The sequence below is a fragment of the Python bivittatus genome, unplaced genomic scaffold (assembly GCF_059951505.1).
Source record: "Python bivittatus isolate LINGU-HERP-01145 unplaced genomic scaffold, Pbiv_v1 ctg000440_np1212, whole genome shotgun sequence".
Taxonomy (NCBI): Eukaryota; Metazoa; Chordata; class Lepidosauria; order Squamata; family Pythonidae; genus Python; species Python bivittatus.
The window spans coordinates 5,689,885-5,712,531 of record NW_028277063.1 but is presented as its reverse complement, the minus strand read 5'-3'; the positions used below and the strand labels follow the sequence as shown (position 1 = coordinate 5,712,531).

General features: G+C 41.7%; 1 protein-coding gene across 2 annotated transcripts; it reads left to right on the top strand.

Moving 5' to 3' along the window:
- Positions 1–5,016: 5,016 nt before the first annotated feature.
- Positions 5,017–21,568, top strand: CD37 (CD37 molecule). Of its 2 annotated transcripts, none has more exons than XM_007435399.4 (9): positions 5,017–5,092; positions 8,074–8,149; positions 8,732–8,804; positions 9,757–9,881; positions 12,064–12,138; positions 13,658–13,762; positions 14,393–14,575; positions 16,846–16,929; positions 19,952–21,568. In XM_007435399.4, exons 2-9 carry the CDS (start codon positions 8,084–8,086, stop codon positions 20,027–20,029), a joined length of 789 nt encoding a protein of 262 aa, XP_007435461.1. In that variant the 5' UTR covers positions 5,017–5,092; positions 8,074–8,083; the 3' UTR covers positions 20,030–21,568. The 2 variants fall into 2 exon arrangements, with proteins under 2 accessions (XP_007435461.1, XP_007435460.1); XM_007435398.4 differs by lacking the exon at positions 5,017–5,092 and adding an exon at positions 5,093–5,145.
- The last annotated feature ends 1,079 nt before the right edge of the window (positions 21,569–22,647 follow it).

Genomic DNA, 22,647 nt, shown 5'->3' with positions numbered 1-22,647 from the left:
CCCCGTCTCCGCCTCGCGCTGCGGGGAGGCGCGTTCTTTCCACCAACATCAGTGCTGCTCGTGTGTTTTAAAGGCGAAGCGGGGGACGATCTGGGTCCTAAATTTGAACTTCCCACGGAGACAGAACGCAGGGGGGGCTCCCGCCACAGTGTCGTTTGTTTGCTGATGGTTTAGGGTGGGGTGTCTCTGGTTCATAAGCCGCGGCTTAGCACGACGTGGGAATCAGTCCAAAAGCGTGGCAGCGACGTCCGCATCCTTCACACCGCCCTCCTTCTTATATCCATTCTGGATAAATGTGGTTACACCTAGCAGAGCCTCCGACAATCTTCTTCAACTTGGAGTCCTTCCGATTAGGGAGGATAGCAAATCTGGGCTGCAAATAACGCGACAAACGCTAGATAGTAGCAGTGGGATACTCAAAGCAGACATTTTGCTATCACCTAGTGGCAGCAACTAGTTTTGCAGCCTAAATCAGCCCTAAGTTTGAACGACCATCATCAGCTATAAACAGTATGAGTTATAGTTGGTTACGTAAGGAATTCTTTCAATATTTTTTCAGGGTTATATTTAACTTGCCTTCCACACAATCAGGTAATTCATTCCACTAGGAGTATCTGTTTTCTTGGAGCTTTTTTTTTTTTAAACAGACATGGTTAAAGAAAAGGAGAAAGGGGAAATGATTAAAAAAAGAGGAAAAGAAATACGCTATTTTGAAAGTAGTGAAGTGAAAAAGCAGCACTTCCTAATATGATACTCACTCTGTCAGTGGAATGCAACTGTCTGCACTGTATCCTGGTAGCTTTGCTATTAAGGGAAGACTCATATGTTTTGTTAGTATAAAATTAGGAAGCCTGCAAGGAAAATATATTTTTTTTTTAGATCTTCTTATAAGGAAATTATGTTTACAAGGCAGACTTTTTTTTTTAGATTTTTGTATCCCACCTTTTTTTTTATAAATAACTCAAGGCAGCAAACATACCTAATACTCCTTCCTCCTCCTATTTTCCCCACAACAACCCTGTGAGGTGGGCTGGGCTGGGCTGAGAGAGATGGACTTGCCCAAAGTCACCCAGCTGACTTTCATGCATAAGGTGGAACTGGAATTCACAGTCTCCTGCTTTCTAGCCTGGTGCCTTCACCACTAGACCAAACAGGCTCTCCTTCCGCTAAACCAAATTGACTTGTTGCTAATGGAACCACATTTATAGAATTAACTGAGTTAGCTAGGTACATACAACACAGAACCATAACTGAGCCATAGTTAACCATATGTAAGTTAGTGCACTGTGAAAAACTAATGTGGATTGAAAATCATAGTTTATATCACAGCATGATAATGAATACAGCCAATTGGGGCTAGGTGAAAACCATGGTTAAAAAATAGGTAGTCCAGATCCTGAGCTGCTGCATATAAGAATCACAGGGGAGAAAGAACTTTCCTAAATTGTAAGATACTAATATTAGCCAGTAACAAATCAAACAATAATTTATTAAACTTGTATGCCACCTGACCCTCAACAACTCTGGGCAACTCACAACAATCAAACAAAAAAATTACAATAAAATCAATTTAAAAATTTAATTTAATTTTTTAGGTTGTGTTATTCACACAATGCAGGACGCTGTAAATCAAACAAGTCCCCTTACGATTTAGGACAGGATTATACAAACTGTTGGGGTTTTTTTAGTGGGGGAGCTGCACATCCTCTTTTTGTCTTGCTTAGAGGCTATAGAAGGCATGAAATTGTGGGATTTGAGGGGGCAACTTTATGTATTCTATTAATATCTGGTCTGTGTTCTGCACACCAGCCCTGTGAGTAGGCTATGTTGAGTTCAAAGTCATCCAATGCCTGGGGATGGACTGAAAACCCAGGTTTTACCAATCCTAATCCAATCCCTTAACCACCGTACCACACCTTGTACCTAGCACCTTCCCAAGGCTTCACTTGCCCATTTTGCCCCTAAAATTTCCCAACATTATTGGCCCAATTTGGGGGGGTTAGGATTTTAAGTCATACATTCAGTCCCTGAAGCCTCTTCAAAGCTTGATACCTATTTAGCCTTTAAACCCATCAAACTCCCCAAAATGAAAAAGGATCTGAAATCCACCCCCCCAAATATGGGGTATAAATGGGAAGCGGGACCCTGCATGAGACCCACAGCTCATTAGTCGCTCAGTTTAAGGCTAGCAAAGGTTGTGAACCTGTAGCTACCTAGTTCCCAAAACTAGTCAAGATATTTTGATACCTATGGGAGAACCGCTCCCCCCCAGGTTCCCCCCCCGGTTCCCCCCCCAACAATGACATTCTGATAGTAACTCAAACTGCTAAGCATATGCTGCTAATTTCCCACAACTACCATTTCCTTGCCTCCAAGAAAAGATCATGGGCTCAGCAGTTTAGTGTCTGTGGCAAATCCAGAGATCCAGTTTGCTGTAGTGGTTAAGGTGTTGGCCAAGAATCCAGGAGACTGTGAGTTCTAGTCTCGCTTTAGGCATGAAAAACTGGCTGGATGACTTTGGGCCAATCACTCTCTCTCAGCCTAGCCTACCTCACAGGGTTGTTGTTGTAGGGAAAATAGGAGGAGGAAGGAGTATTGGTATGTTCACTGCCTTGAATTGTATATGAAAAAAAATGCAGGATAAAAATCTAAAAAAAAAAATCCTTTCATTAATCCAAGTTTAGATTTCTGAGTACCCTAAATTAATACAACAGCGTTTTACCAGAGATTATAGCAGACCCAGACATGGATTTTGAAAGAAAAAAATAGTCTTCTGTTTGTGTTAGAAAATGTGAAATTAAACTATGTTCATAGCAGATTATGCTTCTGTCAGCCAAGGGAGAAGCAATGAAATATTGTAGTTACATTTAGGCACTTATTTGATTCAGTTTAAAAGGTTATGGATGTTTTCATTTTTAACTATCTTGTTCTTAGTCATCCAGTTTTCAAACCTTTGCCCCAGTTTCTCTGAGAGTACAAAGTTATACTGAGTATAAATGAAATCATTCTGAATACAAGCAAATGGATTTGTTGTTTGCTTAGTAGAGCCGTGAACTCCTGGCTGAGTCTGCACAATATGATATAACCATAGTTTACTGCACAACATAAACCATGATTTAACCATAGTTCTGAGTTAGTCCAGTACTTCATAGCTTTGGTTAATTTCAAAATGCTACTCAGGGTCAGATGTAGATTAGTTTTTGGATGGAAAACCAGAAGAAAATCCCAGGATTGTAGGCTAGGCTGAAAAGTCAGAAAAATCGACTTGAAAAAAGGCAATGGCAAATTACCTTTGACCTGTGGCTGAAAGAACTACCTGGGCATTCCATTAACCAGGAATTGAACTTGAAAGAGACTATATATATTTACTAAGTTAACTCAGTTTCCTGGGTTTCTACAACAAGAGCCATAACTACAACAGGCTGCATGTGTAAAATTCACTCAGCCCCAAAGTCACCTGTCACATTTCAACAGAATGCATTGCACAAACCCAGTCACTGAGCATTCTTGCATCTATGCGCCTTGCGGGCCATTTCCTTGACACATGTGATATGTGGTTTTACTGTTTTCAGAGCATCATCCTTCCTGCCTTGTGAACTTTTATGGTCTAAAATTTGTCCCAGGGAGATAGCATAATGGCTGCATTCAGACAAGAAATCAGACCAAAATGTGATGTACTTATTTGGGGTTTAGTATCTTGAGGGACCCCAGCAAGCAAGGAGAAGCAGGATGGAAGAGATGAAAGGGAATTCGATATTGATTGGTAGTGGTTTTTTGCCAGTATTTGAGCTTTAACCCAATTAGGTTTATTTAGGAGTACGTTGAATTCATCTGAATGTATGTCTGAGTAACTTTGCTTAGGATTCACAACAAATTGTGTCTGGATTGGCCCACCAGAAAAAAAAAATACACACGCATAACCAAGTATCCATAGTTGGGTTGGATAGTATTTTACTTGAGAACCATTTAAATGACCCTGCAAAGTGTGCAGGTTTTCAGGTTTTCTCACGTGTTTCCACGTAGCGTTATAAAGAGAAAGAAATATGGAAGAAGCAAGTAAGTTTGAAGTCAGTCTGTGATGGGGAACTGTAGATTAGACAGATAATGGTAGGTACTGTAATTCATCATTTCTCAGCCTCAGCAACTTTAAGATGTGAGGACTTCATGTTGGTTGGGGAATTCTAGGAGTTGAAGTCCACACATCTTAAAGTTGCTGAGGCTGAGAAACCCTGCTGCAATTTAATGCCAGGTTACCCTTTATATCAAAAGGGAAAAAAAACAGTAGGACCTCCCAGCTCGGAAAATACAGTATTATCAGACTCCACTTGAGTTTTGTTCCTCCAGTCCCCATTGACACAATTCAAACGCCTGCTAAAACAAAACCTAGAAAGAGTTTACAGAGAATGTGAAACCTTGCAGTTCTTGTGGATGGCTTTAGCTGGCCCCAGTGCAAGTTATGATGGAGATGACACTGCCTAAAGTCAAATCATGTGGAAAACACGAAAGCCTGCTGTGATCTAACGTCTTGAACCCCACGGGTCGACAAAACTGTCGCCTTCCGTGGAGAAGTGTAGTCAGCATGAAAGATCTTCCTTATTCTAAATGACACATACATGGACATAAGTCTTCATGCAGACTTCCTCAGAGATAAAATCCCCACAGAATTCTTTGTGGTTCCCTCTCTATTTCTACTGCTTACTAAAAGCATGCAACTCAGCAGAAGCCGGCATGTGCTGTATTAGATTCCTTTGTTTTGTTTTTTTAACGCCAGGTGTGGAAGGCGCAGGAAATCAACGTCATGAAACCATCCCTGCCCCCCCCCACCCCCACCGCTTTGCTTCACTAATGGATGGAAAACCCTTAACTATGACAAAGAAAAAGTCTGGGGGCGGGGAAGTTGTCTGGAAACTACAAGCAGCGGATGGAACTTTGGAGTCTATTAATTGTTCATGCATTAAGCCACGCCTCCCTTCTTTTCCTTGCAACCAATGAGGAGCGAGAGAAGCCCAACGGAGGCGGGGGCACCCTTGGGGGAGGGAGGGATGGAGGCATGAAGTTTGGAACTGGCTCATCAGAAGACACAAAAAAGAAGGTGAGTTGTTCTGTGATAGCAGAAGCGGGAGGTGAAGGCTGTTTGGCGATCAGGTAAGCTCAAATGGGCGAGAGGGTTGGAGGGAAGGAGAAAGCTGCTGTGATCCACCCTAGCTTAGGAGAGGAGGGCATGTGAGTAGGGGGGTTGGAGATCTGGTGCAGAAAGTGCTGATGTCTTCTCCCCCCATCTTCAGATATCACATTATTGATTACAAAGGGGTGAATCACCTTGTGGGGAATGCATATCAGTGGATGGCGTTTGGATGGGTATATATGTCTGTGTGTGTGTGTGTGTGTGTGTGTGGAGTTTAGTGGGGCCAGAGCTGAGAGAGGGGCCTTGGGCTGTTGAGCTTAAGCGACTGTAGAGTTAGTGAGGTTCATGAGACCAGGGTATAGATTCATGGTGGCTCAATGGTAGCTAAGTAAAATAAGTCTCCCTTTCCCAGCCTGGTGCCTTTCAGTTGGTTGGACTACAGTCTCATTAAGTTTGGGCATCATGCAGGGGGAGTTTTTGCAGAGGGTTGTATGAAGCAGGAGGTGAGTGGTGGGCAGATGAGTGCAGTTGTTGCGGGGTTTAAGGGTGGTTGAGTGAATTGTTTTTGAGTGAGTCGAGCGGGAACAGGAAGGAAGGTGTAACCACTTACTGACAATCTATGGCCACACAAAATTGTAAGAAGGCATTTTAGCTGGGTTAGTTTTCTTGTGTATTTGGACAGCCCAGAGTAAAGTGTGTCTTTGAATGTGGGATTGTTGATTGCCAAGTAAGGTGGCTTGGCAGAAAATGAACATTGGTGTGCAAAAGTCCAAACGCTGCTTCTCAGCATGCATGTAGGACAGCATACTTGCCTACACAATCTCTTGTGCTGCTTTAAACATATTCTGTGGAGTTATATAAGCGGCACAGATTGCACAAATACCGCGTGCATAATGAACAACATTGTCTGAAATGTTTTATGTGAACTAGGGTGTGAACGGGTGGGAGAAAAGTCATCTCAAATTATGAACGAGACATGTCTATGAATCTAAATGAGTTGTCTTGAGTTTTACATTAGAAAATGAATGGTTTAAAGAATACAAAGTAATTGTGATGAAGAAAATTCTCCTGCAAAGAAATAAGCCGGGATTTGCAGCAGAACTGAATATATCTATTCCATATCTTTTGGGAGAAATGTGAGGGAAAAGGAAATAACAATTTAATAGTGTAAACAGATACCTTAAAGTGGGGGCAGTCTGTGGTATGTGCAACTGGCATGAGAATAAATGGGTGAAGTCGATTAGGTCATCCAGCAGAGAGTTAGATGGGTATCGACAAGAAAGCTAAAATGGCACCTCTTGAGCTTGTGTGAAACGGGGGGGAAAAATCACTTACATCAGCACCCCAGGAAGTGAGACTATCTTTCGGGGAATCTGTGACACATTAACTTCGAAACACCATGCTTCCTCTTCTGCTTTGCTCTGAGATGCCTTATGAAACTTTTTCATTAGTAGGAAAATATAATCTCTGAGGAAATTATGATGAAAGTCCCCCTAATTTTCTGAAGAACCATATCTTGTCTACATGCACCCTCCTGTTTTCCACAAGGGGGTAAAGTTTAAACTCTGGATATGAAAGTAATAGCATTCTCCTGATGTTACTCCAGCAACTCCCATCCAGTTTTTCCTCCCTCCCCCCCATATTGTAGACTCTGAATATGCTCAGATCTCATTGGGTTTTTTTGCATTTGTTTCTCCCATCTCTGAAAACAAATTAGGATCTGCTTTCCTACATTTTGTTTGTTTGTTTGGTATTTCAATAGACCTTGGGGTTCCACAAGCTTCTGATATTTTTCCTTTCTTAAGCTTGTACACTTCCACATGCAGACATACTTCGAGCTTGGTTTTACCATTAATATATAGAATGCTGTTGCTGAATATGGGAAGGTCCATATAGCTCCAATCACTGAGAACATTTCTAGGCCAGTTTCGCCACTCTGATACCCTTCTAATACGTTGGATGGGAAAAACTGGAGAAGAGAGTGGTACCTTGAGCCCTAGAGGAAAAGTGGGATAAACAGCTAATAAATTAATAAAATGGAAAAGTATGGGAGTTGAGGTCCCACACACCTGGAAGATACCAGGTTGAGGAATGCTGTTGTGGGTCTCTAAATATAATTTAACGTCTGTGAAATGACTTGGTTCAGTTGTTGAGCAATGCCTCATCCTTTGTTCTCACGGATAACTATCTTTAGGAGCATTCTCAGGATGTGTGTGTGTCAAGATCGTAGCTGCAACTGATATAAGCCCTGTCTCTTTTTCATGTCCATTATGTGCACGATGTATATAAAAAGAGGGGATGGGCTTTGATTAATTGCTAGTACCCTCTTGATTGTTTTTGACCAATTCTGTGGATGCTCCTGAACTTTACTCCTTCTATTACTTACAGACCGGATGATCAGAAGGAGAAAAACTTGTGCTCTTCAATAGTAGCTTGATGTACCTGAATGTTTCTCAAACTTGGCAATTTTAAGATGTTTGAGAAACACTGATGTACGACCAACCATCGTCTGCCATTGCTTCACCTTGAGTTGCTTTCAGAGATACAGCTGCAATAGCCAGTTTAAAAAAAAAAACTGTTAAAAATTCAGTGGAAGGGTGGGGACTGTTAATCATTTGGAAACAGATGGCAACTGTCATTGTTATTACCAGCAAACTGGGTCTTCCTTGTCAGTTAATAATGTTTTTTCACCTTTTTCAAATAATTTCCGGAATCTTGGAACTAGTTTCTATTTCCCCAGGGGCCAAGTGAGCCATTACTGTTACCTCATCCTGCAAAATTTTGTGGTTACAATAAGGGACTAGGCTCCCTTTTTAAAGAATCCCTTTTTTTTTTTTAATAAAGTCCCTCAGGGGATGGTATAGAGATCACTAATATTGATGGAGATGGAGCCTGGAAGGGGTCCCAGCTAAAGCAGAATAAAACACAATGTTTTTTCCTTCCAACAGGAAGAAGATAATGTCCCGCAAAGGATGTCTCAGTGTCACAAAATACTTCCTCTTTCTCTTCAACCTTTTATTTTTTGTGAGTACATGGCTGGGGGCCAGTTGGATAGCCAGCAAGATTAATATGATTTTCAGCCAGTTCTTGATGGGGTGTTTATGATGAAGATGTTATCTGTTCAGTTGTGTCCAATTCTCGGCGATTCTATGGACCAGCTCTCGCCACATTTTCTATCTTGTACAGCTTCTTTTAGTTATTTTATGCTCTGGCTGGTGTAGGCTTTGATGGTGTCTAGCCACCATGTTTTTTGTTTTGTTTTTTGTTTTAGATTTCTTTTATCCCGCCTTTATTATTTTTATAAATAACTCAAGGCAGCGAACATATCTAACGCTCCTTCCTCCTTCTATTTTCCCCACAACAACACTCCTGTGAGGTGAGTTGGGCTGAGAGAGAGGGACTGGCCCAAAGTCACCCAGATGGCTTTCATGCCTAAGGCGGGACTAGTTAGTTAGTCCCTAACTAGTTAGTTAGTTTCATGCCCAAGACAGGACTAGGGACTTTGGCGTGTTTATGCAGGATGGGAAAAGAGGAAAGAAGGGTTACTGTACATAAATGTATACTTTTTAAAACAATCAAACCAAAAATCTCTTCCCCTTTCTTCAGATACTTGGAAGTATCGTGTTTGGCTTTGGATTGTGGATACTTTTTGATCAAAATAATTTTGCTTCTACACTTGGTAAGTTGCAGAGGTTCTCATTCCCACTTTACATAATTGAACATTGTGCTAAACCAGTGTTTCTAAAACTTTTTGCTCTCAGGACCTCTTCCCACTCTTAAAAATTATGGAGGACCCCAAAAGACCTTTTGTTTGTATGCATTATATTTATCATATTAAAAATTAAAATGAATGCTTTTATAGAATATTTATTGAATCATGTATAAATAACAACATTAAATCCATTAGATAGCATAAATAAAATATTTTCATGAAAAACCCTATATTTTTTAACAAATAAAAAATAATAATGAGAAGAGTGACATTGTTTTAAAATTTTGCAAATATCTTCAATATCTGGCAAATAATTTTGATTTTGGTGACCCCTGAGAGGGTCTTCGCGGACCCCAGGGGTCCTTGGACCGCACTTTAAGAAACACTGTGCTAAACCATGGTTCAGCATGATTTGTTCTACAAACCACAGTGGCCTAGTTTTCACATAATATAAACTATGTAAACATCGTTTACAAACAACAGTGGCTGAATTCATGCATCACGCTAAGCCGATTAAAAAAAAAAAAAATCTTATGGTTTTGCAAATCTGTTCTTCCCACCTTGTTTGTTTATTTGCTAGCGCTGCACGCCAGACTCATTGGGAGAGCCTTAGGCTAAGAGGGAACTGAAAATAAGCCTTCAAAAAGGCCACACCCGTTGCTTCCCAAATAATGTTGCATGGCCCTGTCAACTCCTTCATCTTCCTTTTCTGAACCCCGCAGAGAGGAAGGTTGTAGCTGCTCTTTCAAAGGACTTCTTTGGACATAAGCCAATAAACCAGGCTTGATCCCCCAAACCTTTCTGCCAGTTGAAGAATGAGGAAATAATAGAGATTGCTTATTATTATTGACTTCTTCTCCATCATCTGTACCTTTTTCTGTTCTTGACTGTTCTGATCTGTCTCTTCCTCCCTTCCCAGGGTCCTCATACTATGCTCTCAAGATATGGTCCTACGTTTTCTCTGGTGTTGGCATCCTAACCATGTTGTTGGGGTTTCTTGGATGCTTGGGCTCTCTCAAGGAAATCAAGTGTATGCTAGGACTTGTAAGTAGCTGGGTAGAAACAGGGGGTCTGGATTCTGGTACTCTCTAAGAAAGAGAAGTAGTGTTTTTTGGTTCCATCTGGTAGGGACATCATGTTGCCCCTGGCATCCCAAATGATTCCCCCTCCCATTAAATTAAAATTAAAAGAGCTTTGTAAAAACATTATAAGCATTGCCCCAAACCTAACAGGTTTTGAAAGATTTTGGTGATCTTTGCAGGATTGTGAAGTTTTGGGATGATACCACTGAAATTTAAGAAATTTGGGGAGCAATTTGAGAAAAATGCTTTGGCCACATGAGGCAAATGTGTGGGGCAGTTGTTTAGGGCCAGAAAAGGTTGCCAGCTCCTGGATTAAAGCAAGGAATTCTGGAAACTAGGATTTCTCTGGAGAATGGATCTGTAGATTAAGACAGTGTAGCAGCATGATAGTGGGGAATTCTGTGCAATTAAAGATTGGTAAGAATCATTATGAAAACCACTGAAAAAGCTGATGTACCCTATTTGGAGGGTAGAGGAATATGTTACGGCAGTGATACTTATATGCCCCTTAATTACAGGGAGAGAGCCAACGAATTTATGAATATGGGGACATTTCATCTTTATATTACCATACTGATAAAATAATGCCACAGCATTCTAGTTAATTAGTGGCTCAGCTGATCCCTCTAGGCACAGGTAGAAATTAGTGGCTCAGCTGATCCCTCTAGGCACACTTTTTAATAGCACAACACAAAAAAGGAAGGAAGGGCGACTTGTATAGTGCATAATGTGCTAGTTTCCCAAGATGCTTTTGTAGTGGGGGATGCTGAAAGATAATCCTGCTCTGCCATATCTTCCCTTTGCAGTGATATATTTGGTACCATGTGATTTAGCTGTAGATATGATTGCATTGTTTACAGCAATGGTTCCCAGTTTTTCTCTTTAGGTTAATTGCTGCATTATCACTGAAAATGTTGATAACTATCACATAGATTAGAACTTAGCAACATGGTACCTGTGAGTGCCATGGTACGTGTGACATCTCACCCCCCAGTATGGCTTTTGGGGGGGGTCTCCAAGATTAAATATTTGTTAAAAATGAAAGTAGCTGAAATCTTGCACAGTTGGCAAAAATCATGAGATTTTGATGTTCCACTTGTCCAATAAGGCAAAAGATGTTGAGATTTTGAGGTGATAACACATTGTGCAATTTGGTCATTATTTTTAAAAAGTTTTTTAAAAAAAATATTGGAGTCTACACCAAGGGCTACCTGGGTGTATCTGCAGACTTCCAGTGATTCCCAGAACATTGCTTGGCAAACTCTAGTTTATAGGTCTGCCTTTGACTGACTGACTGACTGACTGACTGACTGACTGACTGATTGTTACATGTAGAACACAATTCACAAAGTTGTATTGGTCCAAACCCTGAGGCAGGATAATTTTTTTTGAAAGACATAAAGTAATGAAATGTTATTTGAATTCTCTTGAATTCTTTTGGGTGCTAATCAAAAGCTTGGTGGAGGAGACATTCCTTGGTGGTAGGGTTGATTATGCAGTTTGTAACAAAGCAGTGTTAACAGGGCAATAATATATATGTTTATTCAGAACATGCTGACTTTAGTGGGATTTTATCCCAGGAAAGTAAGTCTGGCTTTACTACCATAATGTAGAATATAGGAAGCATTGCACAGACTATGATCTTTTCCCATTGCTGAACCAAAATGCTATCTATCCATCTCCAATTCAGCACTATACCAGTGGGAAATTTGTTTTGCTATAGGAAAGTATGAAGAAGAGATATAGGGAACCTACAAGCTTTATTTTATTTGTTTTATTTTATTTTATTTTATGCCAAGTAAAGCAGGTTAAAACATTGTGGGATTTCCAAATACAAACTGATAAAGTCTTGGCGCATAACACACAAGATTTAACTGGTTGAAAAAAAAGAAAGTGTGGATAATTGATATGGAAATACCAGGGGATAGTAGAATAGAAGACAAAGAATTGGACAAGATCATTAAGTATCAAGATCTGAAAACCAAATCTGTATAGCTTGTGTCTGTATTTTAATAATACTTATCAAATATAGACAAGAATACAGATTAGAAATAAATTTGGCATGCTTGTTTGTAAGAAACTTGTAGAAATTGATACAATGGCAATATTGACTGATTTTGCTGACCCTTTTCTCTCTCCAATAGTACTTTGCCTTCTTACTGCTTTTGTTTGTTGGTCAAGTCACCATTGCAATCTTGATACAGACATACAGCAACACGGTAAGTTTGTCATAAACCAGAAGATTCCTCATAAGATGATCACATAGGGCTATTTCAATTTTGTTTCCTTCTACCCGGAGGACCTTTTTTTCCTTCTCATTCCCTTCTTTATTTTATTCCTAGTCTTTGATCTGGTCTACATACCTGATAAAATAGCCCTCCCCAAGATGATGCCCCTTGATTTCTGAATTCTTCTTTGCATAATCAATGCCCCACATATGCAAGGGAATCTAATGTCCTCCAGATGTTAAAAGTCCCACCAAAAAAAACATTCACCAGATTTGCTGGGTCATAAGAGATTTGTAATCAAACATCTGGAGAGAAAGGCGTTTCTAGAATAGCTCACAATAGTTCTTTGATTAGGGTATTGTTTATTGCTTGATTGTTTGTCTGGTGTTGATCCTGGTGAACTCAACCATAGTTTCAACTGGGAAATTGTCAGTATCTTAGACCAAACTAAACCCAAAAACTTGAGGGAATTCCTGGAAGCTTGGTATTCAGACAAGTCAGCCATCAACAGGCACATAGAGACAAACTACATTTACACAAAAATCTCAAAAGAGATAATAAAAAAGCTAAAAAGGAAACAAAAAGGCCAGAACACCTCCTTGGCAGCAACCAACATCCAGATACCAGGAGAAACACCAGACAATCAAGCAGTAAACAGTGACCTAATCAAGGAACTACCTACTCAGACAAACAAGCAGTAAACAACGACCTAATCAAGGAACTACCGAGGAAAAAACCACACCCCCACCAACACTGACAGGGCAAGCTACTGTATATAAACAGAGAGCAAACCCCACTCCCTTGTAGCACTGAAGATGTTACCTAGTTGGGTAACAAAACGTCTGCAAAAAAACAACCAAGCTCAGAGCACAACAAGGACTCCACAGGCATACCTCTCTCTAGAAATAGGTGTGATGTGTGAATTTTTTTCTTTCTTTCTTTTTTTGCTGGTCTCAAAAGTTCTGCTTTCGCCACCCTTTTGCCTCTAGCTTACGCTCCAGCCAAAGTTGGCTTTATCTCTCTCCTGTTCTTTGTGCAGGCTTTGATTTCTTTAAAATCTTTTATCAGCATGCTTATGTTTATGCCTTTAATAATTAGTTTGGTGCCTTAACAAAACTAATTAAGGCTTTGGGTTAAAGTCTTACGTTACACAATGAGTAAGAGACTAGCTCTCTTTCTGGAAGGGCCAGGTGATCAGCAACTCTGTATGGCCTGTTGAGAAGGTGGGAGAGATTTGGCTTTACAGTTAGTGTAATCACTGTTCTCCACAGCTGGCTTCTCGTGGAAAAGAAAAACTGGTTGCACTTGGTTTTTCAAAGAAAAGTCGGCACCTGGTTTTCTGTGGTTGAACCAAGCCCATCTATAAATTAAGACTTGCCTGCCTCCTATACAACCTGGGAGGACTCCAGGAGAAACAGGATGCTGATCCGTCACTGAAAGGCACACCTTTATTTTTACATATGATATGAATAAAGAGCCTACGTAAACTTGCTTTTCCTCCCACACGCAGATCAGTTCAACAGTGGCTGAACATGTAAAAACCGTAATTGCAAGCTATGGAACAAATGCGTCCCTCCCAGATCATGGTGACAGCTGGGATTTTGTGCAAGAGCAGGTAAGGTATCTTCCTGCTGTGTCACTGTAGCAGTAATTCTAGTTTTAGATCCTTTAGCTCCACTGATGTGATGTGTTTGGGGCCAGATTTGGCCATACATAGCGTGGCTCACCTAATGTGCTAAGCCGTAAGGTGGTTCGGTAACATTTGGCCTGGTGTGCTGGGTGGACCCAGCCATATGGCTTGAAAGTCATGATATGTGAATTCAAAAAATTCTGGTTTCTTCAATAAAATTAAAGCCATGTTGTAGCATGTTGTCAGCATGTTGTAGCCATAGAGTCAACCTGCTGAACTTAGTTCATTCATCAGGTATCTGGATGCCATATTTGTTCATTGTATATATAGCCTGCTTTTCTTCCATGTTGGAACTCAAGTTGGCATAGATAAGAGGTTTTATGGAGTCTCCCATTTAGGCATGGACCTTGCTCATATCTGCTTAGCTTCAGGAAAGTGGTTCATCATGAGGGACCTGTGCTGGGTCTTTTCCTCTAGTAGTTTTATCTGTTGCAGGACAAAAAGCAATGGCTTTCTTAGAATGGAGGATTTGAATACCCAGATGGGGAAGTTTTCTCTCTTATTTCCAACCATCTTCTGCTTCTCACTGTTTTCAATCCATTGCCTTTTTCTTAGTTCCACTGCTGCGGTTGGACAAGCTGGACAGACTGGATGGAAAACAGCAGAGTCAGAAATGCCTCAAATAAATTGTATCCCTGCTCCTGTCATAACATCTCTGTTCTGCACCCAGCCAGCAACGTAACTGCCAAGCCTGCCCTCTTCTGCGAAGCACAGGGACAGTTTCCAACCTACAAGAAAGTGAGTAGCCCACATATTGTTCTTGGGCTGGGGGTGCATGCAGTGCAGCCCAGCCCCCTCGGGTACTATGGTGATGGTTGCACACCTACGTTGACTTACAACAATTTTTTAAAACTTGGCCCAAATCCTGTGGGGGACAAAAAAGTCATGAAATGTCAGGATTCTTCAAGAAATCTCTGTGTCAGCCAGTATTTGTATGCAAAAATTTTAGGCAATTTTTTAAAAGGGGACAGGGAGGCAGACAAGCTATCGTGTGATGGTGTCTGAAAAGGTTGCCAGTCCCTGCTCATTAGGGAGAAGAAGAGGGAAAGTTACATTTTGTGCAAAAAATATTAAGTTTGCTGTGTTCATTCTCCTGTTTAGTTTCTGAAAAGAAATGACTTAAGGGACAAGCAGGTATGGCAGATTTTTGTAAAATGATACATAGGAAGGAGAGAGTAGATAAAGCAGCTTGTTCCAATGCATTTGGGAGATGCCAAGTTGGAAATTGTAATAGTTCTTCCAGTTTGGGCCCTTGACCAAAATAGGGTGTTGATTGACTGATTGATTGATTGATTCCAATTTTGAGGCTGCCCAATTCTTTGGCCACTTCGACTAGCTTACAAATAAACAATACATATACAGTGGTACCTCGGGTTACGATCTTAATCCGTTCCGTGACTCTGGTCGCAACCTGATTTGGTCGCAACCCGAAGCAAATTTTCCCATAAGGTTCAATGTAATGACCGTTAATCCGTTCCGGCGTCCGCGGACCACGCATCAGGGGCGGAAAAACGGCCGCGGACCACGCGTCAGGGCGGAAAAACGGCCGCGGACCACGCGTCAGGGCGGAAAAACGGCCGCGGACCACGCGTCAGGGCGGAAAAACGGCTGCGGACCACGCGTCAGGGCGGAAAAACGGCCGTGGACCACGCATCAGGGCGGAAAAACAGCTGCGGACCATGCGGTAGGGCGGAAAAATGGCCATGGACCACATGGAACGGGCGGAAAATGGCCGCGGACCACGTGGCACGGGCAGAAAAATGGCCGTGGACCACGTGGAATGGGCAGAAAATGGCCGCAGACCACGTGTCACAGCGGAAAATGGCCGCGGATCCAGTTCGTAACCCGAGGTAAATTTTTGCAGCCAGAGCTGGTCGCAACCTGAAAAGTTCGTTAGCAGAGGCGTTCGTAACCCGAGGTACCATTGTAAAAGAAAACACGGCAAACCAGAAGAACAAAACTAAGCTAAATTAAAAGGGGCTCCATAACTATCTTCTTCCAAGGCCTGGGAAGACAACCAGATTTTTAGTAAATTCTGAAACATAACAGCTTTTGGCCAGTTTGGCACTTTCCAGGCGTGGAAATATTCTTATAATGAAATTATAATTACTGAAAAAAGCAGTTGTGAAGAAGAAGGTTGCATACTATTCTTTGGCCACAATTGGTGCATCCATTTGATAGAAAGAAGTATTTATTTACTGTGGCTTGCATGCCACTCCAGTCCAACTGGACTCTAAGTTAAAATACAAAAATGGTATAATAAAATGAGAAACAGTTGTGCATGATGACAACATTACTTAAAAGAAACAAAGGCTGCTGAGAACAAAGAATCCAGTCACAGCTCAGGATGGGGGGTTCTAACTTACTATACTGAAAGCCAGATTTTACAGCTCTCCTAAAACATAACAGGGTGGGGGCTAATCTGATCTTTGGCTCCTCCAAAGAAGGACGGCTGCAACAGAGAAGACTCGATTCCTTGGACCTTGTAAATAACCTCCCTAAGGGAAAGCATTTGCAGTGAGTCTACCCTCCTTGATCTTTTTGGGTGGGCAGAAGCTACTGGAACTAGATGGTCCTGTAAATATGTAGGCCCTTAGCCATATAGGTATTGATTTCACCTTCTCTCTGCTGAGTCCTTAAAATGAGCAGCCAGTTGGTGTGGGAGAGACAAAAGAAAATAGGTATTCATACAGTGCAGAATTAATTTGTGGGACTCAGTGCTTCTTGATGTGGCGAAGGACACTGCCTTGGGAGTTTCTGAACGTTAGTAATACAAGTTCATGAAGGCTAGGACTAGCAAAGGCAAGGCTGGTGCCAGATGTAGAAAATGAAGGTGGACTATTCCTTTCTGATTTTTTTTTTTTTGGTGAGTTTTTTGGCTACATCTGGTGGGCTACAATGTGAAGCAAGATGGCTGAGTGAGATGTGCCTTGTAATTGATCTGACAAGGATTCTTCTTGCATTTCCCTCTGACACTCCTTTTTTAACATACTTTTGCCTGTTTGTAGGGCTGCAGGGAGAATGTCCAAGCCTGGCTGAACAATAACATCATCAGCATTGTAGGCATCTGCCTTGGGATTGCTCTCCTAGAGGTAAGAGGTCTTGAAAGACTAGCTGGGTACAGCTGCATTTCCACCAGTGGTGCTGTAATAATACAGGGAGGTGCAAATGTTGATAGGTTTGGAGACCTCCCAAAATCATTACAGCCATATTCAGTTTATACCACCTTGCACGGTGTTTATTTTCAGGACTGACCAAAGGCATTTTGTAATAATAGTAATCTCTTTCCCCATCCACCCCATTAGATAAAGGTATGTAGTACTGAAGTGCAATTGGGTCTTGTGGGCAGAAAATCCCTAAATGCCTCTTCCTCCTCTGGAATGTTAAGCTAAATAATTAACTATTTGATGCTGTTTCATGGTACTCAGAATTGATTGTTTGATATCTAGCTATCTAAGTTTTTTAAACCACCCAGTGGTCAAAGCTCTCTGGGCAGTTTGCTGCTTGATGATGAAAGATCCAGGCCTGCTTTTCTTCTGCCCTTAAGATGCCATTATGTTTCTCCCATGTAGGGGCAGAACGGCAAATCTGTCAGTGCTGTTGTCCAAACCATGTGCCACCAAGTGTTGTCCCTACCAGTCCGCTCATTTTGATCAATAGGCATTGCTGAGGGACACCTGAAATGTTTATATGTGCTTGTTTGTGAGTGCATTACATGAAAAGTGTTGAGGTCTTTATCTCCTTTCCATCCTGGATCTTTCTTGTAGTTACTGCAGCTGCTGTGCATGTTGCTGGTCACTGCACTAGAACACAAGGACCTGCATAGTGGTGGCTCCCAGGAGATCCCTAACAGGTGGCTAAAGGGAGTGCATTTATGTACAGGCATAGATGTTTCCAGCTTTCTGCCATGCCTTGTTGTTTGTGCCTTCCTGCGTTGGGAAGGGTGTGTTATTCTCCTCTCTGCATGCCCATTTCTATGTGGTCTGTGTGGGTCATGAGTGCAGTGCAGGGTGTCTTGGGTGCACGCATTGGCCAGAAAAGCTGTTGCCATCCCCAAACATCATGGTGTCATGCTTGTATATTTGCAAGGAAGTGATCCCTACTGGTGATCCCACGTGAATCCTTGTGAATTCACCTAGGCAGTTTCCTGTATCTGGAACCCTTCACATCTGCTGGATTACAATTTAGAATAGCGTAGTAATTAAGAAGCGTGATTTAGGCCAGAAAGACTTGGGCTCAGGTTTGGCCCAACTGTGTAGTTTACTGGCTAATGTTGGGCCATTCACTCTTTCAGCCCAAACTTACAGAATGGTTATTTGTTGAAGTAAAAGGAGAGACCCTGTGTGGAACTGCCTTGAGCTCTCAGAGAAAAGGTGCAAGAAATAACAGTTCCCATCACCCCCAGCCAGCGCAGCCAATAGTTGCTGAGAATGATGGCCAATGTAGTCTTACACTACTGGAGGGGGCACCAAGTAGAAGCTTTCTCTATGACCACATGTGGAGATTACCTTTTGGGGAAATCTGTTGTTCTCCTTGATGACTTTCTGGGTTGGCTAGCAGAAGACAGATTTTATGTGTGTGTGTGTGTGTGTGAGAAAGTTATGGGTAGTTTATTTTGGAAGGTTGCAATTGTTTGTGTTACTTCCATATTTTCTTTTTAAAGAAAAGCAAACCATAGCTGCTCGTGCTGTTTTGTAAAGTTTTTAATGAACTGACATATATCCTAAGGGCCTGGATTTGAAAGGAAGAGGCTCAGTGTGGCCTGGGGAGAAGAGGAACGGGTTTTTTTTTTCCTGATATCCCCCAATGAGAATCACATAGACTTGGAAAACCCATGAAATTAATCTAATTCCTGATGCAAATCTACATTCAGAAACGAGAGATGCTTAAAGTTCTTTTCCCACGTTCCCGTTGTGCAAGAAGAATTCTGCCCCTTTCATTATTCCTCCTCTCTTCCCTTTCAGTGCCATCCAAGAACACTTTAACTTTTGGGCCTTTACATGTGAGCCCTGCGGCTGGGGCACAAACACCTAGCTGTCCCAGTGTGCTTTTGATATGCTGGCTGCTGGGTATATGCATGTCTGCTGTGTTTCTCAACACATCCACACCCTGCGCCTGGCATGGTCTGGGCATGTCTGAAAAGGCAAGGTGTTGATTTGCTTCCCAAAGCGATGTATGAGTCCCTGAGTTACGTCTGTGCTGCTCCTTAATTCTCCCTAGCTTTCTGAAACCTCTTCCCATTTTTATAATCCTTTAAATTATTTCACGTCCCTGCACAGCTTGGAATATTGGCAAGGTAATTATTCCAGGGCATTGTCAGGCCTGAAAGTTCCTTTAATGCAAATGCGTCAAGAGTTCGTGCTTTCTTTTCCCCACCCCGCTCCTCCTTGCAGGTGAATGTCTTTCATGCATCTTGTACTGTTGTGAAAAGAGCTTTGCTGCCCCCGGGGGCCAAGATGAAACATAGCATGCTGCTGGGTCCAAGAGCTAATTGTGCCGCAGTTACCTGAGCGCCAATAGGGAGAGCTAGAGAGAGCAAATGCAGCAGAGAACAATAAAGCATGTTAGAGACTCAAATGCTGCAGGGCAGAGACTCACCCCTTTTTAAGCAGACAGTCTCCCTTCCTTCCTGCAGGATACATTCTGTGAGTCATTCAGGTCTCCACAGCTTCTTTCCATCTTGTGTATCTACTTATCCTGTGCTGGATTCTATTCTAGAATTCCCCAACCAGCCTGACCATGGCTGATCCACATGTCTGGAGAGCATCCAGATAGGGGAAAGCACTTCAAGGATTATGGGGGTTGTAGTTCAGATATGAAAGGTACCAGGTTGGGTACAACAACAATTCAGAGATAGCTACTGTGCCTTGTAATTTCAGGGCTTAGGTCTGGAGCAAGCATCCAACCTTCCAGATACACTGGATTCCCAACTTCCAGAAATTTCAGGCAGAAATACTGGAGGTTGAAGCCCAACACCTCTGAAGGGTCTCGGATCAAACTGAGAATCTTATTTTTAAGTTGCTTTCCAAACTGTCCCAAACATGGAATTTAGCTTTTCGTATGACAGATATGTGATTGCTGTTTCTTTTAATAAGATCTCTCTTTTTCCCACAGCTTTGCCTCATGATGGTATCAATGTTTCTGTGTAGGACCGTTGGCCCCAACTATGACAAGCTTGCTCGTTATTCCTAGGCAAACGAGCCTCCGCAGCCTCCCCTCTTCTGGGGGAACAGTGGTGAAGAACATTCCATCCTGTTCAGCCATTCCACCAGGGTTTTAAAACAGTATTTAGGGCTGCAGTTGCATTCTGCAGGTTTACTATCTAACTTTCTTGTTCTGATTGATCCTGATCTTGGAAACTGAAATGAAGCTTTCAAGAATCGGAGTGACCAATAAGAAAAGAGAACATTATGAAGCAAGTGTTTACCTTCAGTTAGCTAAAGACGATTTAGTTCTTAGATGACCTCCAAAAGTTAGGGATGTACGGCCTTTTGGCTCTACAGTAAATCCCTAAAATAAGGTAGACTTCTATATTTTCATATTGCATTGTCCTGGAATGCACAGATTTTAACATCCAAGCCCTGATCTACTTTTGCATGAGGAAAAACTGTTTAACCATAAATCACTTATTGCTAGAATCTGTCAAATATAACCTGGGGGGGAAAATGGTTTGTTAAGAGCACATAAAATGTTAAACGTTCACCACCACCCTCAAATCCTTTAATAGGGCTGTTTTGAAGTCAAAGCTAAAAATCTCTTCTTTTTTTTTTTGAAAAAGTAGAATTGGCAGTATATTAACAGGCTGTGAATTAAGAATGGTGACAACCTGCCTGTTTGGACCAAGAGTTTTTGTATTATCTTTGCTACTGTTGAGGCGAACTCTGTTCGGTTTAGCTAGACCTCAAACATTTTGAACCATACATAGGATATGTCCAAACCTGAAAGTTGTGTGTTCTGTGCTATTCTTGGCATGTATTTGGCATGGCCTTTTCTACTGCATCTCATCTTGATTTGGCTGAATTAACTCGTGTTGAAAATGGCTCAGTTAAGAGAGCTGACTTCCTCCCTTAGGTTTGGATCAAACTGTTCTATCATAAGCCTTTTCTTCTAGAACAGGGATGAGGAACTTGAAGTCCATCTGATATTGTTCACTGGTAGCTCCTAATTGCCCCAGCCCCTACAGACAGTGGTAAGGAATGCTGAATGACAGGTTCCACAGCACTGTATCTGTAAGCCTTTGGTGGAGCTCATGACCACTAGATACTTCACAGGCAGCTAGAGGTCAATACCTGAACTCTCAGCAGGACATACCTGGCCTGGAATGAAGAAAGAGGCCTGTTTGCACTGGGTTTACATTCATAATGTAATGGAAGTACATTAAACTTCCATGGATTTTTCGGATGGAGACACTTTACCACCCGCCCCCCAGCAAGTGTAATGAAGGGACACCTTTGAGCCACAATCATTGGACACGGTTTTGTGTTTCGCCTTGCACATTTACAACCTGTGCAGGGGCACCTGGGAAAACCTCTTTTGCTTTATGTTTGTGTATTTATATATTCTGCTTGGATGTTTAACACAGAAGTATAAAAGGGAAAATAGCTTAAGAGGATATAGATGGGATGAGGTACACATATAATTTCACCCCCTTTCTCAACTTGCTGTTCTTTGTTCTTAATGGAATTAGGGTTTTTAAAAAAATTTATTTTGTAAATAAAAAAGATCCATAAATGGCCATGTTTGGTTTGAATTTGGATGTAAAATAGCGTTTAGATATTTTCCCCAAAAGAATGGATGTACTGATACTGATCATAGGACCCCCTGTAACAGCTAAGAGCAGCCAGTCAGAATAAAAGGCATGGCTCTTGGTGAATGTTTAGCCACGCCCCTTACTCCAGTTGACCAGTCTTATGCTAATTGGCTGGTTTTGAGTCATAAAGGAGCCTTCTGAGAGACAATAGACTTCTGATGGGTTGCATGCAACAGATTACTAGAAATTGGAATTTAGGATTAGTTCTGGAACAGAGTAGCTTTAGCCAAGGAGCTATAGTCCTGTTCTTACAAGGATTCCCTCTGCATTTTGCTGGGCTGGACTTCCTTCACAAGGGGTAAGTGATGGAGCTTCTTTTAACTGACTCTTTGATGCTGCATCTGATTGCTCTTGACTGGACCTTTTCTGAATTTGAAATCCAACAAGGAATTACTGTTTCTTCATAGCTGGTAAGAAATCCAATGCGGAGTTAACACCAGGTGGTTGTAAGATGGCTGGACTTAGGACCCTGCTAAATACCCATAATATGTATTGTCCTAGCACTGGTACCATCTTTGCCTTGTGAAGAAGATCAAGATTAGCCTACAACTGGAGTGGGCAATACAATATACAAGGCTATATGAAGTCCTGTTTGCAGCCTGCAAACTCACTTTAAATGCTTGTTTGAATTTTTGTAATGTGATTTCTTGGAGGAAAGCATAGTAAAACTACGGTGCAAACTCTAATTATAACACAGAGTCCTAAAGAATCTCACTTTTCTTACACCATCCTTCCCCCCCCCCCCCCAAACACTAGAACTACAAGATCTAGCAATCCTAGACACCATCAGTTGCCCACCACTGGCTGAAGAACACCGTGCTCCACTTTTTTCAAATCAGTGGGGAGTCAGTTATTCAAATCAGTTATTAGGTATAATGCCCTAATGCAGAACCACATCATTTCCCCCTTTCCCACCAAAGAGGGAGAGAAAGCAGCAACTTTGAATGTCAAAAACAGGAAAGGTGACCATCTATCAAGAACATACATTTGGCCAGATAAG

What these genes read in the sequence shown, in the direction of transcription:
- CD37 (XM_007435399.4), top strand. Translation starts at nt 8,084, where the DNA reads ATGTCCCGCAAAGGATGTCTCAGTGTCACAAAATACTTCCTCTTTCTC. An exon ending in TCTTCAACCTTTTATTTTTT is followed by an intron (nt 8,150 to 8,731) that starts GTGAGTACATGG and finishes CCCTTTCTTCAG; the next exon opens with ATACTTGGAAGTATCGTGTT. An exon ending in TCAAGTGTATGCTAGGACTT is followed by an intron (nt 9,882 to 12,063) that starts GTAAGTAGCTGG and finishes TCTCTCCAATAG; the next exon opens with TACTTTGCCTTCTTACTGCT.